The sequence below is a fragment of the Chenopodium album genome, chromosome 15 (genome assembly GCF_948465745.1).
Source record: "Chenopodium album chromosome 15, dcCheAlbu1.1, whole genome shotgun sequence".
NCBI classification, from domain to species: domain Eukaryota; kingdom Viridiplantae; phylum Streptophyta; class Magnoliopsida; order Caryophyllales; family Amaranthaceae; genus Chenopodium; species Chenopodium album.
This window is the reverse complement of record NC_137848.1, coordinates 12,456,262-12,469,806: the sequence shown is the minus strand read 5'-3', so window position 1 is coordinate 12,469,806 and position 13,545 is coordinate 12,456,262. Positions and strand designations below refer to the sequence as shown.

Here is a 13,545-nt window from a genome sequence, read left to right as displayed (position 1 = left end):
GGGAGTTCGAGCGTCGCCGGCCGAGGGTGGGGGAGGTCGGGCATCGCCGGTGGGGGCCTAGCCGCCGGTAAGGGGGAAAAGCTGCTGGTTTGGTGGGGGAAGGTTTGGTTTTTTTTTTCTTTTTGAAAAATATTTTTATAATAATTTAATTATTTAGGAAAAAAAAACTAACTATAGTTAAGGATTTTTATTAAAATAACACTTATCAATGGTAATCAATAATTTAAGTTTACCTTTGATAATAAAATTTTAAAACGTTTACCACTTAGAAAATTAAAAAGTTGGAGTTCACCAAAGAGAATTTCCCTAAAAATAAAAATATTTAATAGCTTATTTCTTAATAATTTATTTTATTCATAGTATATCTTAAATTACCAAACAATACAAATTGAATTTCATAAGCATATAACTTATCCAAAATTATGTAATCACTAGCTAAGCATTTTGTGTCATTACAATCTCATTATAATTACATAATCATGTCATATATCTCTTAAGATACATTATCAAAATTGATCACAAATGATCATATAATACATAATCAAAATAGATCACAAATGATCATATAATATTGGACAAATATTTTGTTAAAATCAAAAGAATATTGCATAATCAAACCTATTAATACTCTTTTAAGACTTCAATCTGTTCATCCATCATATTAATTTCACCCATCTCCAACCCCTAGCTCTTTTTATTCTCAAAATGGTTAGGAAAAAAGTGAAACTAGCTTTCATAGAAAATGACTCTTCTAGGAGAGTGACATACCGAAAAAGAGTGAAAAACTTGGTAAAAAAGACTAGGGAACTAAGTGTCTTATGTGGAGTTGATGCTTGTGCTATCATCTATGAGAAAAAGAAGCAAGCACCGGTAGTGTGGCCTTCTTCCGAGGAAGAAGTAAAAAGGATTATCTCTGACTATTATAGTAAGTCGGAGCTTGATCCATTTCAACGGGGGTTTAACCAATACACATTCTTGAATGATAGTGTGATAAAGGCAAAGGAAAGATTGTTGAAGCTCCAAAGAAAGAACTGTGAAAAACAAATCGCAAATATGGTGAGTGACATCTTGAATGAAAAATCTTCTCTTGACCAAGTTAACCCTAGTGATTTAGGGGACTTGCTATGGGTGATTGAGGATAAGATAAGAACTATCCAATATCGAATTAGAGTTACTAAGGAGGGTGATACTAATAATAATAATAATAATAATAATTCGTTAAGATTAGTGCAAGTCCACAAACTCATATTAGTCGCTAATATTTGTTCTTCTTCATTATTGTTGTCCCATAGATTTTACCTAAGCATAAATTTCAATGAGATTATTAATCACTATTTTTATAAGCTTACGCAAATTAAATTTGGAATTGCCATTGAATTTGATCTTTTCTCCTATAATTATTATTATTTCATGTTTAAAATATGTGACATGTAATTTTCTTTGCATATATTATAATAAACAAGGCCGGCTTACGGAACTAAATACAAATTGTAGATTTCAATGTTACAAATACATGAAAAGTATGTAGAGACAAAGTTAAGGTGTTTATATAGCATACAATTTGGAGTACGTTTAGACAAATTTATTTTAATCCACTTAAAAATCTGATTTGGATTTTATTCAGACAGTTTGGATTTTGGATTTTATACAAATACGTTTAGACAATCCGATATGAATTCCTTCAAAATCTTATATGATCTTATTCAGATCGGATTTGGATTGATTATATCAAATTTGAAATACAATTAAATTAAGGAAAAATTCAAATAATCCCAACTTTGTCCAATTTACTTTCATTAACCCTAAGTTCCCAACTATTGATTATTTGCAATAATCACAACATTGACTTGGGTTTTTTTTTTCTCTAATCCCATTAGGTCATTAACTTATTATAATAGGTTACTATTACACCTACGAGTGGTCCAAAAAAAAAAGTTAAAACTTTAAAAAAAAATTAATAGGCCCTGTGCTACCGCCAAAACTACCCTCCTTCCACAACCACCTTTTCAGAACAAGCCCCCCGCTCCATTTTCTTATAAGAACAATCATTATTTGTTAATATGAATAACCTTAATTATTCATGTGAGTAACCTTATTTAATTTATTTCATAAAAGTACATAAGTCCAATTTATTGTATGAGTAACATCTTCAATTAGTTACAAAAATAAGTAATCTCATTTATTCATTCAAGTAACCCCTCTTTTATTTTGACTATTAATAGAGTAACTTCAATTGTTTATAGAAAAAATACACTTTAATAATCTCAACTATTGCCGATTTACTTCTAATAATCCCAACTAAGGGTTATTTTTTACTAATCCTAACTATAACCTGACTTTGCCTCCAATATATCCAAAAACTGGTTACCTATTGAAAGGGTAAGTTTTTTTTTTTAAATGTCACATGCCAGCACATGATTAACCTAATATTTTTTTAAAAAAAAGGAATAAAAAGTAAAATAAAAAAAACCCATCCCAACCACCCCTCCTCCCTTCACCCGCCGTGAAACCCTAATTAACACCACCGCAACCAACTCCAACGCCGGTTTCTAGGGTCAAGGGAGGCCGCCCAACCGTTTTCAGGGGTAAGGGGAGGCGGCCGACCATTTCTGATAGGCTGGGGTTTGGCCCTTGGGTTATGCAGTAGTGGTTGACAAGGGTTTTTGGATTTTTTTTATTAATTTTTTTAATTTTAAACCAATCATGTGTTGACACTACATGTATCAGTTACCTACTACAACAAGTCATTAACTTGGTGTTGACTCGTTGGGACTGTTAGAGGAAACGTCAGGGCATAGTTAGGATTATTTAAAAAATAGAAAAATTTGTCATGAATAATACCACCTTTACACGGTCTTCTCAAAATAGAACTACCTTTTGAGGGTGTTTGTTTAGAGGGATAAAGTGAGGGGGATAGGATAAAAGAGGAGGGATTTAACATGTCCTTTGTTTGTTTAGAGGGATGGGGATTATGAGGGGGGTTAGCTAGGAGGGGGATAAAAAGGAAATTATCCCTCCAAATTAATAACTAAGGGGGGGTGGTATAAGGGACGAGGATTAAATTTAATGGGTAAAAGACATTTCTACCCTTAATGAAAGAAAAAGAAGAAAAGAGTGAAGAAAAGATAGTAAGGATAATTTTGTATTTTTAATTTATTAGTTATTCCAATCTAATCCCAACCCATACCAAACAATGGAATACACTATTTTTTTCCTTATCCCATCTATTAATCCACCTTCTTATCCCACTTAATCCCATCCCTCTTACCAAACGCCCATCCCGTTCCAGGCGCCACATCCCCTTCCCTTCCCTAGAAATGACCTCAAAACCATTTCTTCCCTATTTCCACAAAAACACCTTATCGAAAATTATTTCCCCAAAACCCTAACCTATCGAAAAAGGATGGAGGTTGCGCGAATTGAGGACGAGGTAGGAGTTGGGGCCGTAATTGAGGACGAGGAAGAGAGGAGGGCCGAAATCGCGGACAGGGAAAGAAGGTGGTGTCGAAATTGAGGACGGGAAATGGAGGGGTGACCGAAAACGGAAATGGGAAGGGGATGGGGGTCAGGGACGGGAAGGGGAATAGGGCCGGAAACAAGGATAAGGTCTTGGAAAAGGGGTTTCCAGTGAGGAGTCTAGTGGAGGGGGTAGGTGGTTCCCGGTGAAAGGGGGAGGGGCTGGTTAAAGGGATTTTTTTTAATTGTTTTATATTTTTTATTTTAATTTTAAGGTTTTTTAAGGGTAATGATATATATAGCCCTTAGGGCTATGTATAAGCATTAAATATACTTCCTAAAATGGAATTAAGTTGGGAATTCATGACAAAATCACGCGCAAATTGTTGTGATTAATGTAAATTTAACCTTAATATTTCCTTTTTTTAGCTCCTTATACATAGCCCTAAGGGCTATGTTTATCATTTTCCTTTTTTTTTAATTAAAACCATTAATATTTAAAAAATGTTAAAAGTAAAAAAATAATACAATATTAACAAATGATAACGAAACACGTGGCAAATGCAACCTATAAAACAGGTTACCGGATTTTCGTTCCATTTATGGCGGATGTGTGTCAAAAGTCGTTCCATTTTGAAATAATGTAAAGGTCGTTTCATTTTTGGAAGATCGCTAAAAGTTGGTATTATTCTTGGCAATTTTTTTCTAAAATTAAACCTTAGTTGGGATTATTAGAAGTAAATCGGCAATAGTTGGGATAATTAAAGTGTATTTTTCACATAGAGGTAACCCCATTTGATCATCATCGTAATGCCCATTACTTAATCAATTGTTTATATGCGCAACGACCACATCATGTGACTAACCACTAAGAATTTGTGAAAAAAGAAAGAATAAAATCAAGAGAAATGATTGTTTAATGTATATCTAAACTTGTAATATAAAATAGTTCGTACTATAAAGATATTCCTATTTCTTTTTTTACAAAAAATTACTATTATATTAAAGGTAATAATTAAATTTTATAGAGCTTTTTGTTCATAATTTTAAGCAAAAAGCCAATAAGTGATTTTGGACCATATTGGAAATTTAAAATTTTCAAATCAAAGACATGATTGATCGGTACGGTACTCTTCAGTTTGGTTCATATTTTAAGCCCATATCAGTTTTTAAACACTCCTAGAAGCCATTTGGTTAGGGGTATTCATCAAAGGGAATTGAAAGGAAATCAACTGCCTTTATTCCCTTAGATATTATTTGTTTCTCCAATTCAATCATTCTCTTTACCCCTTTGATTACCCAATTTTCTTCTATCCTATTCTCTAACCCCTAAGGGAATCACCCATTCCCCCAAAAGTCTTCTTTACCCAACTACCATAACTAACCTTGACCACCACAACTAACCTTGACCACCACCTAAGCTTAAAAACCCTAACACCAGCAAACCCACAATCGCCGGCACCATCACCCTACCGAACAGGCGACGCCCCACTGCTACCGCCACCAACGTAACACCACCCACCATACCAACGACTACAACCCCTAAACTACCCCAACGATCCCCCCACCTAACTTCCCAACTACTCTCCACTTCCACTGCCCTCCAAGGACTCTAACCTCTCGAAAAACTCCCTAAACCACCATGAATCTTCACCATCACTAGAAAATCCACCAAAATCCTCTGAAAAACCACGCGCCATCCATAAAATTTTAATTTTTTTTAAATCGAAAATTTACCTTATTATATCATTAAATATAGCTTTGAATTTTTTTGTTTTCGAATGTAACCTTTAAAGCATATATTTACTCATTAGAGGGGAAAGTTGAACCAATAGTAAGAGGAAAGAGAAGATGACGATGGGGGCAACGAGGTGAGGGTAAAAGCGAGAAGAGGGTGGTAGAGGTGGAAAGGGGATGAGGCGGTGATTGGGTGATGGGATGGTGCTGGTGGTGCTCCATTAGAAATGAGTTGAGAGAGGTAGAAGATTTGGGGATGAAGAGGAAGATTGGAGACTATGGAGAGTATAATTACATTCGAACAACATATTACATCAATGGGTTTCACTTTCCTTTCCTTCTCTATCCTTATCTTGATTCCATTTTGTTTACCTCGTGCGAACCAAACAACCCCTTAGTCTTCTTTGTCTGTTTTCTTATTAAAAAATATATATCGAAGATAAGAATGCGAAATCTAGAGTGAAAGGTAGAAGATGGATGACTTAAGAGGTAAGGGATGTAAGGCATAGAGGTGTTCAAAAATCGATCCGAACCGAAAAAATGGACCGGATCGAATAAACCGGTCCAATCTCCAGGTTGAGAAATTCATTTTTATTTCTCAACCAGTTTTAGACCGAAACGCTATTACTTAAAATTATGCATAAAACCTTAAAAAATGATTAAAACTTTCCTTAATATACTTAGAAAAAGTTAATTGTATGAGTTTTTTTATACTAATCATACATAAAAAGACGTTACAACATTGTTTTTCCTTTATTTTTTTAGTTTTCCATATAATTATTAAAATTTTAGATTTTATGTAAAAAAACCCTAAAATCGATCCAAAGCATTCCAGTCTGGGTTTTTAGATTACTAGATCTGATTGATTAATTCACATATGGAAAATAAGAATGCGAAATCTAAATTTTCTCTTAGTTTGGACTAATTCACATAGTAACCTTATAGGCAACTTGTGTAAATAACTCATTAATAAAAATATAAATGCTAAACCACTGCTTAATAAACTGGACAACTCCCATTTATCTTTTTGATAAAAAAGGGATGTTAATCTAGTGGCATAATAATAAATAAGTTGAAGATAAAAAGAGAGAAGTTAAAATATAAATTGTAAAAACATGTTCGTTCTTATTCCTCAATGAAACCCATTTCTTATTCCTCTTTAATGAAACCCATCAGCATCACTCCTACCACGACATCACCTACCACCTTCCTTTGTCATCCGGTCAAAGAAGGAGCAATCAATCGATCTTTCCTTCCCTATCTAGACTCATCACGGCCACCACCAACATTTCTCTCGTCAAAAACTACTTTAATGGGGAATATATTTCGGTAGCTTCACCGCCGAATTCTAAGAAAACCCTAACTTAAAATCTATAAATAAAAGGAATAATTATTGTCTTATGTTTGTGGTTTGGTAGTGAGTACTTTCTCCTTTATTGATTTCACCATTATTGATGCTTGTGCTTCCATTGAGAAATTACTATAGAGGCAGCAATACTATTATTACATAAACAACATAGATTTTACAAATATAGCACCTCCTTGCACATGAGTTAACAAATACACCCTTTGATAAAACAAATAAGGATATTAACTTGAATTTCCTCCTTAATTAACACCATAACGTCACTAAGCCCCCTAACCCTACCTAAGCCACTAAATCCACCATTGCCATCCCAACAACACCTCGAAAACCCCCACTAGGCTACCCTAATCTACCTCCCCGAAATTGCAACCTCCTCAAATTAAAAACCCTAACCCCAAAATCCCGACCACCACCCTAAAAACCCTTACCCGATCTTCCTCAAATCCTACTACCCACATTAAAAACCTAAACCACCACCCTAAATATGCCCACCCACCCAAAAAAAGCCTAACTCATAAAATCAAGGATATTGCAATCAAACCCAAAGTTTTACCAGTGTTAAAAGAGGAGGCAGTGGCAGATCCAATGTCGAACATTATTTAAGGGATGGAGGAATGGTGTGGGTTTGGATTTCCAGGCTAGGTGGGCATATTCAGGGTGGTGGTATAGATTTTTGAGGTGGTGGGGTTTTTGGAGTGGTGGTCTTGTTTTTGGGACGGGGTGGGTGGGTGGGTAAATACGAGGTGGTCAAGGGGGAGAATTCGAGGAGGTTTAGGGTTTGAGGGTAGTGGGTGGGTTTTTTCGGGAGGTTTGAGATTTTTTGCATTAGGTGGTGGCTAGGTTTTTCGATGTGCATAGGGGTTCTAGAGGTGGTGGTGTTGGTTTCTGAGGTAGTGGTGGATTAGGTGGTGAGGCTTGGTGATAGTGTATTGTTAATTAAGGAGTGGGTTAGTAATTTACCTAAAGTATAAGTTAGAGTCTAATTACTGTAGGCTTTTAATGATGGGTTAACCACAGAAGTAGCCTATGAGCGAGGTCACTGTATATGTGTATTAATTTAAACTAGGAGAACACTTTATAGAAGAAAAAAATTTCCCTACCACCCTATAGCATTTTTAAAAGTCAAAGCATACAGAATTCAGTTAAGCAAATGTAATTTTAGCTTAGTAAAAATAATTTAAGTTAAACAAAAATAAATTCATTTCTGTAAAATAATTTTTTATCAATAAGGTTCTATTCCCTTCACCTTATTTTTGCTAAAAAAAAAGTATTTTTTAACTGACTAATTTAATTTTACTAATTAAAATTTATTTTTATTGATTCACTATTATATTTGTTCTTTGAAGTTATTAATTTTTACTAATTAAAAGTTATATATTTTTTACTACACTGAAACTAGTTACTAAACTGAAATTATATTTAACCAACATTACTATAGTAAAGATCAAAGAGAACAGGGCATAACTTTAAGGAGCAAATAACAAAGAATCAATATAAATAAGTTTAAGTCCATAAAAATAATTCAATAATTGAAGCTCAACAAAAATAGTGTAATTTCAGTAAAAAAAAATAAAAAAAATAATAATAAAATAAAATAAAATTATTTAGTCGTTTCAACAAAAATAAGGTGAAAAGAACATGACTTCATTATACCAAAATATTGAAAAAAATAATTTTAGCCTTTTTCTTACTTCACTTGATTTATTTCCAAATAATTACAAATGCAATTATATTATCCACTCACCTTCCTAAATATATATTTGTGAATTGTATCTTTATTGATTGATTATTAATTACCTATAAAAATTATTTTTTTTCCCTCATTTTATATCCACTTTCTTTATTTACCCTTTGAAAGAAATCTACCAATTCTTCAATTTTTCATAATAAAACTAGATTAAAATCTCGTGCAATGCACAGTTTTTAAATATTTTTGACAATAATATTACAAAATATAAAGTATATAAAAGATATTCAAAAATATTTCATTTTGGTATATATGGAATATGATTGTCAATTAAACTGGAAAGTAAATACATAAGATATAAATAGTTTGCTTAAAGATTTTGCCAAAAAAAAAAAAAAAATAATAATAATAATAATAATAATAATAATAATAAAAGAGAGAGAGAGAGAGAGAAGTGAAAAAGGCGGGAAAATTTTTCACAAGGTAATGACAAGTGCCATGGAATGATTTGCTTTTAGTATAGGTTAAAATAGATTAAAATTAGTTCTTTGCCCGAGCAACGCTCGGATATTCACAGAAAAAAAAATTATATTTATATATTATTATAAGTTTGTAATTGTTTATAGATTGTGTATATTTTTAATATTTTATTTATTTAAATTTGTTGTTATTGTTCTATTATTTAGGCTGTATATTTTTGTTTTCTTTGAAATAAGGCTGTATATTTTTTTTCATCAATTATCTTTTTATTTTCTAAGGAAAATTAAAAAAAAAAAAAAAGTAAAAAGTTTTGAGCGGGAAATTTTTTAATGTAAATGTGATACGTGTAATTCTAGAATATTCCTGGTGATTACTTTAGTATAGTATTGATTCCGATCCGAATAGTTTCTCTTTTTCTTGTAAAAGTCTCTTTTTTTTTTGACAAGAAGAAAAAAAAATTTCATTAATGAAAGATAGTCAAACGGCACTTACAAACAAATCCTAAGTAATTTAAAATACCAAAACAAGTACAAATCACCTTAGAATTAGTTACATTGCAGATTCGATCAACAATCGCCTTAATAAAAATCTTCATCCGAAGCAATACAACGTGTGAGTTAGCGCTTATTCGGCTTGAAATCCACGGATGAATAGTTGTTTGGGTAAAAAAACTCATATGGCCTTGTGGATACTTCTGAAAATTGTGAAACCTTAAATCTTCAATTTTTGACAGACTAACGAACGAAGAAATTAAACCTAATAGGATAAAAACCATCATATTGATGGGATCCATTTATTAAAAGCAATTAAAAAGTTTTTTGGGGCTTACCACCGATAAAAATATCGGTGGAAGCCCCTACAAAAGTTTAAAATTCTCTTCGTTCCTTCTTTATGGCCTTGTTTCTTCTCTTGAATTTCATTGAGTTGAATTTATTTTATAATGTAATAAGGCCCGACTATATACTCCTAATGCATGTATATAAGTGCATTGGCCAAATAATTAACAATAGTCTCGAACATGAATGTATTAGGATAATCCTATTGCGAGAATCTTATTAGTAGTAGTCAGTTGAAATCTTCACGATATTCAATAGTATACAAGTTTAGTCAATAATCAACGTATATCTTTAGGTACACTCGCATTAAAATAGATTGTAAAAGGTAGTCAAAATTTTATTTATTTTTCATCTTTTTACACATCTAACTATCTAAGTTGCTAGTTATAGTCCCCTTTTTAGCTTTGAAATTTAAAACGAGAATGGAGTAGAATTTATAATAACATTCAGAATATACATAGTAAATCACATCAACCATATTACGTTACTGATGCCAAAAAAAAAAAAAAGAGGAATGTTAACCATCAGCAATCGAAAATTGTTAGGGTTCTAAAAGATTTAAGATTAGATTAGTCAAAATTGTTTTGTTTCTTCAACTGCTCAGCATGCAAGAAGGCAATCACTATTGGCATTTTTCAAATGCGACAATCTTCAGCCTTTTTACTGTGGTCAAAAACATCCTGCATGCAATAAAACACACCAAATTAATTAAATCTATAGTATATATTCAATCATTGTAAAATAAAGCTGAAATATGTGATTTAAATAGAATTAATTTTGAACTTTAGCTTAAAATGATTAATATAATTTGATGGTATTATTTCAATATTGTAAAATTTACTTGGATTTTGTAAGTGTAATGAGTAACATAAGCATCATTAGAAAATCAATTTTAGTCTCCGTTACATATTAATTGCAACTTTGGAATTTTTTATGTCTTACAAATATTACCGCAAAGTTGCAACTAATATGTAACGAATGAATTATCTTTTTTTGTTAAAAATAAATTAATGTTGATTAGGACTTAATTAAGGAATTAACATTTTCTATGTGATGTAGGAAAATATAATGATTTATTAAAATATGCCTTTTTTTTTTTTTTGGGGTTCATTTAGGTGATGGTACTTGAAGAGGAAAAAAAAAAACAAAAAAAAAAAAAAAAAAAAAAAAAAAAAAAAAAAAAAAAAAACTAGAGTTATAATTGTATAGAGCTTATAAAGGAAGATGAAAGTACTTACTCCCAAGGAACATCTCCAACCATCATCCAATCTCCTTCTTTATCCTCATAAGTGAGAATATGACAATTTTCTGGTGAATCATGGCAAATTACATCGGAAGCTGTTTTTAAGCCACCAAAAATCAGAGTAAGTATTGTAATTATTAGAGCTTATTCATTTAATTAGTTTAAACCTAAAACAATTAGAAAGAAAATGATCATTTTAAGCCCATAAAAATCATAAAAAGTTGTACTTTCTTATATAAAACACAACAATTTTCTCTAAAAAAAAATACTTTACTCGTAAAAATTATGACAAGTTACATAGCAAATTTTTCTATTTAAGTCGAATTATTAAGACAGTTTATAAAATGTTACTTATTTCCAACCACATAGATTTAAACACTTTCAAAAATTTCAAAGACGTCACAACTTCCCGATGACAACTTAACATATATCCAACCAAATGACCACTTGTAAATCGAAAGAAACTTCATAAAGACGAGATCGAAAGAAAAACAAAAAAAAGGGATTGGATAGATGATGGACACTTACAAAGAATAGTGGTCCTAAACATTTGAACAAGGGTAGTAATCAAGCTATGATAACCATGATGAGCAAGCAAGTCGAGTTTCCTACCAATAGGAATGCCTTCCATACTAACTTTGACAAACAAAGTTTCTCGTCGAGGCCGGCTATTACTTGATTTTTCTGCTGCAAGCGTGCTCCTCAACAACGCCTTCATTGGTGGCCAGTCACTATACTGCCCCCTATTCACCATTTTTTATCATCATCAATCCAACCAACCAACCAACCAAACATAACAAAACTTAATTTTTTATGCATACAACTTTTATTTTAATTTCTAGATTAGATAATATCAAAGTTAGTTCAAATCATGTAGATTATATGGATTAGTCTTCCAAGTTTATCTTAAATTGACAGACAATTTTCAACTTCGGCTTTGTACAGATAAGTGGATCTAGATTTTTTAAAATGGGCGAATCTGTTAAAATAGTTAGGAACATTTTTTTAAGATAGTAACGTTAACCTAATCTATCTAAGAGAATAACATGTTGCCATGTCTTACACGGTTGTATTAGCCTATTTGTAGTTAGTGTCTACATGGTCTTGCAATTGATGAGTGTATGTCTCAAAAAGGAAAACTTGTTTAATATGTATGTTTTTATCTTTCATGACTCTGCACCAAATATTTTAGAAGTTATTGATTGATACCACTTGAACATTTCAAATGGAAAAAAACTTAGCTTGTTCTAGATTCTAACTTCATGTTACGCATTAAATTTACTTGCAATTTTTGTTGGTTAATTTGGACATTTTAGAGGTTATAATGGTTAGAATAATTTTTAGGATTTAGCCTAACCTTCCTTTTTTTTTTTGCTCCTTTCACCAATCACTATCTCGATTGTCCTAACTAAAACTAAAAGAAGTAAAAAGACTTTTGTGCTTCAAATGAATGAAAATACTATATTGCATTTATCAATTGGCCACTTTATTAGTTAGATCCACATGTTAAAGTTATGGCACAAATTTTTTTTCTTTAATTTACGGTACTACTTCCTCTATATATTCTCTAATTTTCAACTTCTAATTATGTTGTTAAAAAAAAGAAAAAAAAAAAAAACTTCTAATTATGTGTACGTAGCTTAAATTAGCAATTTCAATTCTCCTTCACATTTTTACTTATCACATGACTAGTTATCGTACATTCATACACCTTAACTTGTTAACATGCGCACAAAAAGCAAATAGAACAACTAATTATACAACTATTTATTTCAACATTGAAATAGATTGATCTCATTCTTCTCTCTTACGGAATATTGATTACTTATTCATAAATAAAAATTTATATAAAAGATAAAAAATAAAGAAAACTCTAAGGAAAAAAAAAAAAAAACATAAATCAAGTAATAAAGAAGAGAAAAACAAACAAAAATTACCTTTGAGAGGAAGACAAGCCATGAGAAGAAATGCTCAAACCCAATCTAAGATCAGTGCTCAAATCCTTGCTACCAAAATCATTAAAACTCGTCGTCGCACTATTGTACGATGGAGAAGCTATAGAATGCGAATTACGCTGAATTTGATTATTAAGAGCATACGAATTACTATTAACGTTACTATCAGTTGATGAAGACGACGACGAATAATGTTGATCATCATCTTCTCTTTTTCCCATTTTTATTTATATAAATAAAAACCTCGGTATATATTTATATCACACTCTTACTTAATAACACGCGTACTATTGAAGTTTTTTTAAGGAGGGTTTTTGTGTTTGCTTCAATGGAGGAAAATATATAAGTTGTTGGTATATATATATAACTATGTAATATAATTAAGAGGATATAATCAGAGGGAAACTTGTGAAGGAGGGTTTTATATAATAAGATTATTAATTACTACTTTTATGAAATTAATTTTATAAATGAGAAAGAAAACAAAGTGGGGACACATAACTTGACAAGAAATACTTTGTCCGCCTTTAACTGTTTTCATGCTGGCCGACATTTATATCTTTGCTTATGTCATAGTCTAGTCCATGTTTTTGATTAGTGCTAGATTAGTAGAATAATACGTCTTAATTATCGCATATGTTTAATGGGTGGTTTTATTAGACTTTGGATTGTTTGGAGTTTTTAGGATAAGTGTACTTTGTCTAGATGACCTGTTGTTTGGTTTGATTAAGGTTGAAGGAATGGAATTTAGAGACCAAATGTTATCGAGGGAGATTTAATTAGAT

At 31.5% G+C, this 13,545-nt stretch overlaps 1 protein-coding gene and 1 pseudogene across 2 annotated transcripts; one reads left to right on the top strand and one right to left on the bottom strand.

The window, feature by feature from the left end:
- The first annotated feature begins 705 nt into the window (after positions 1-705).
- Positions 706-1,303, top strand: LOC145580832 (agamous-like MADS-box protein AGL80 pseudogene; annotated as a pseudogene).
- An 8,565-nt stretch (positions 1,304-9,868) lies between these two features.
- Positions 9,869-13,099, bottom strand: LOC145581931 (auxin-responsive protein IAA31-like). Of its 2 annotated transcripts, none has more exons than XM_081638971.1 (4): positions 12,743-13,099; positions 11,418-11,548; positions 10,801-10,900; positions 9,869-10,242 (listed from the first exon to the last, which is right to left on the bottom strand). In XM_081638971.1, exons 1-4 carry the CDS (start codon positions 12,979-12,981, stop codon positions 10,185-10,187), a joined length of 528 nt encoding a protein of 175 aa, XP_081495097.1. In that variant the 5' UTR covers positions 12,982-13,099; the 3' UTR covers positions 9,869-10,184. The 2 variants fall into 2 exon arrangements, with proteins under 2 accessions (XP_081495097.1, XP_081495096.1); XM_081638970.1 differs by having other exon boundaries at positions 11,334-11,548; positions 12,743-13,098.
- Between the last annotated feature and the right edge of the window lie 446 nt (positions 13,100-13,545).

Coding starts and splice junctions, on each gene's coding strand:
- LOC145581931 (XM_081638970.1), bottom strand. CDS start 12,981: ATGGGAAAAAGAGAAGATGATGATCAACATTATTCGTCGTCGTCTTCA. Junction 11,549..12,742: donor GGCTTGTCTTCCTCTCAAAG/GTAATTTTTGTT, acceptor AATGGTGAATAG/GGGGCAGTATAGTGACTGGC. Junction 10,901..11,333: donor GTTTAGGACCACTATTCTTT/GTAAGTGTCCAT, acceptor GCTTAAAAACAG/CTTCCGATGTAATTTGCCAT.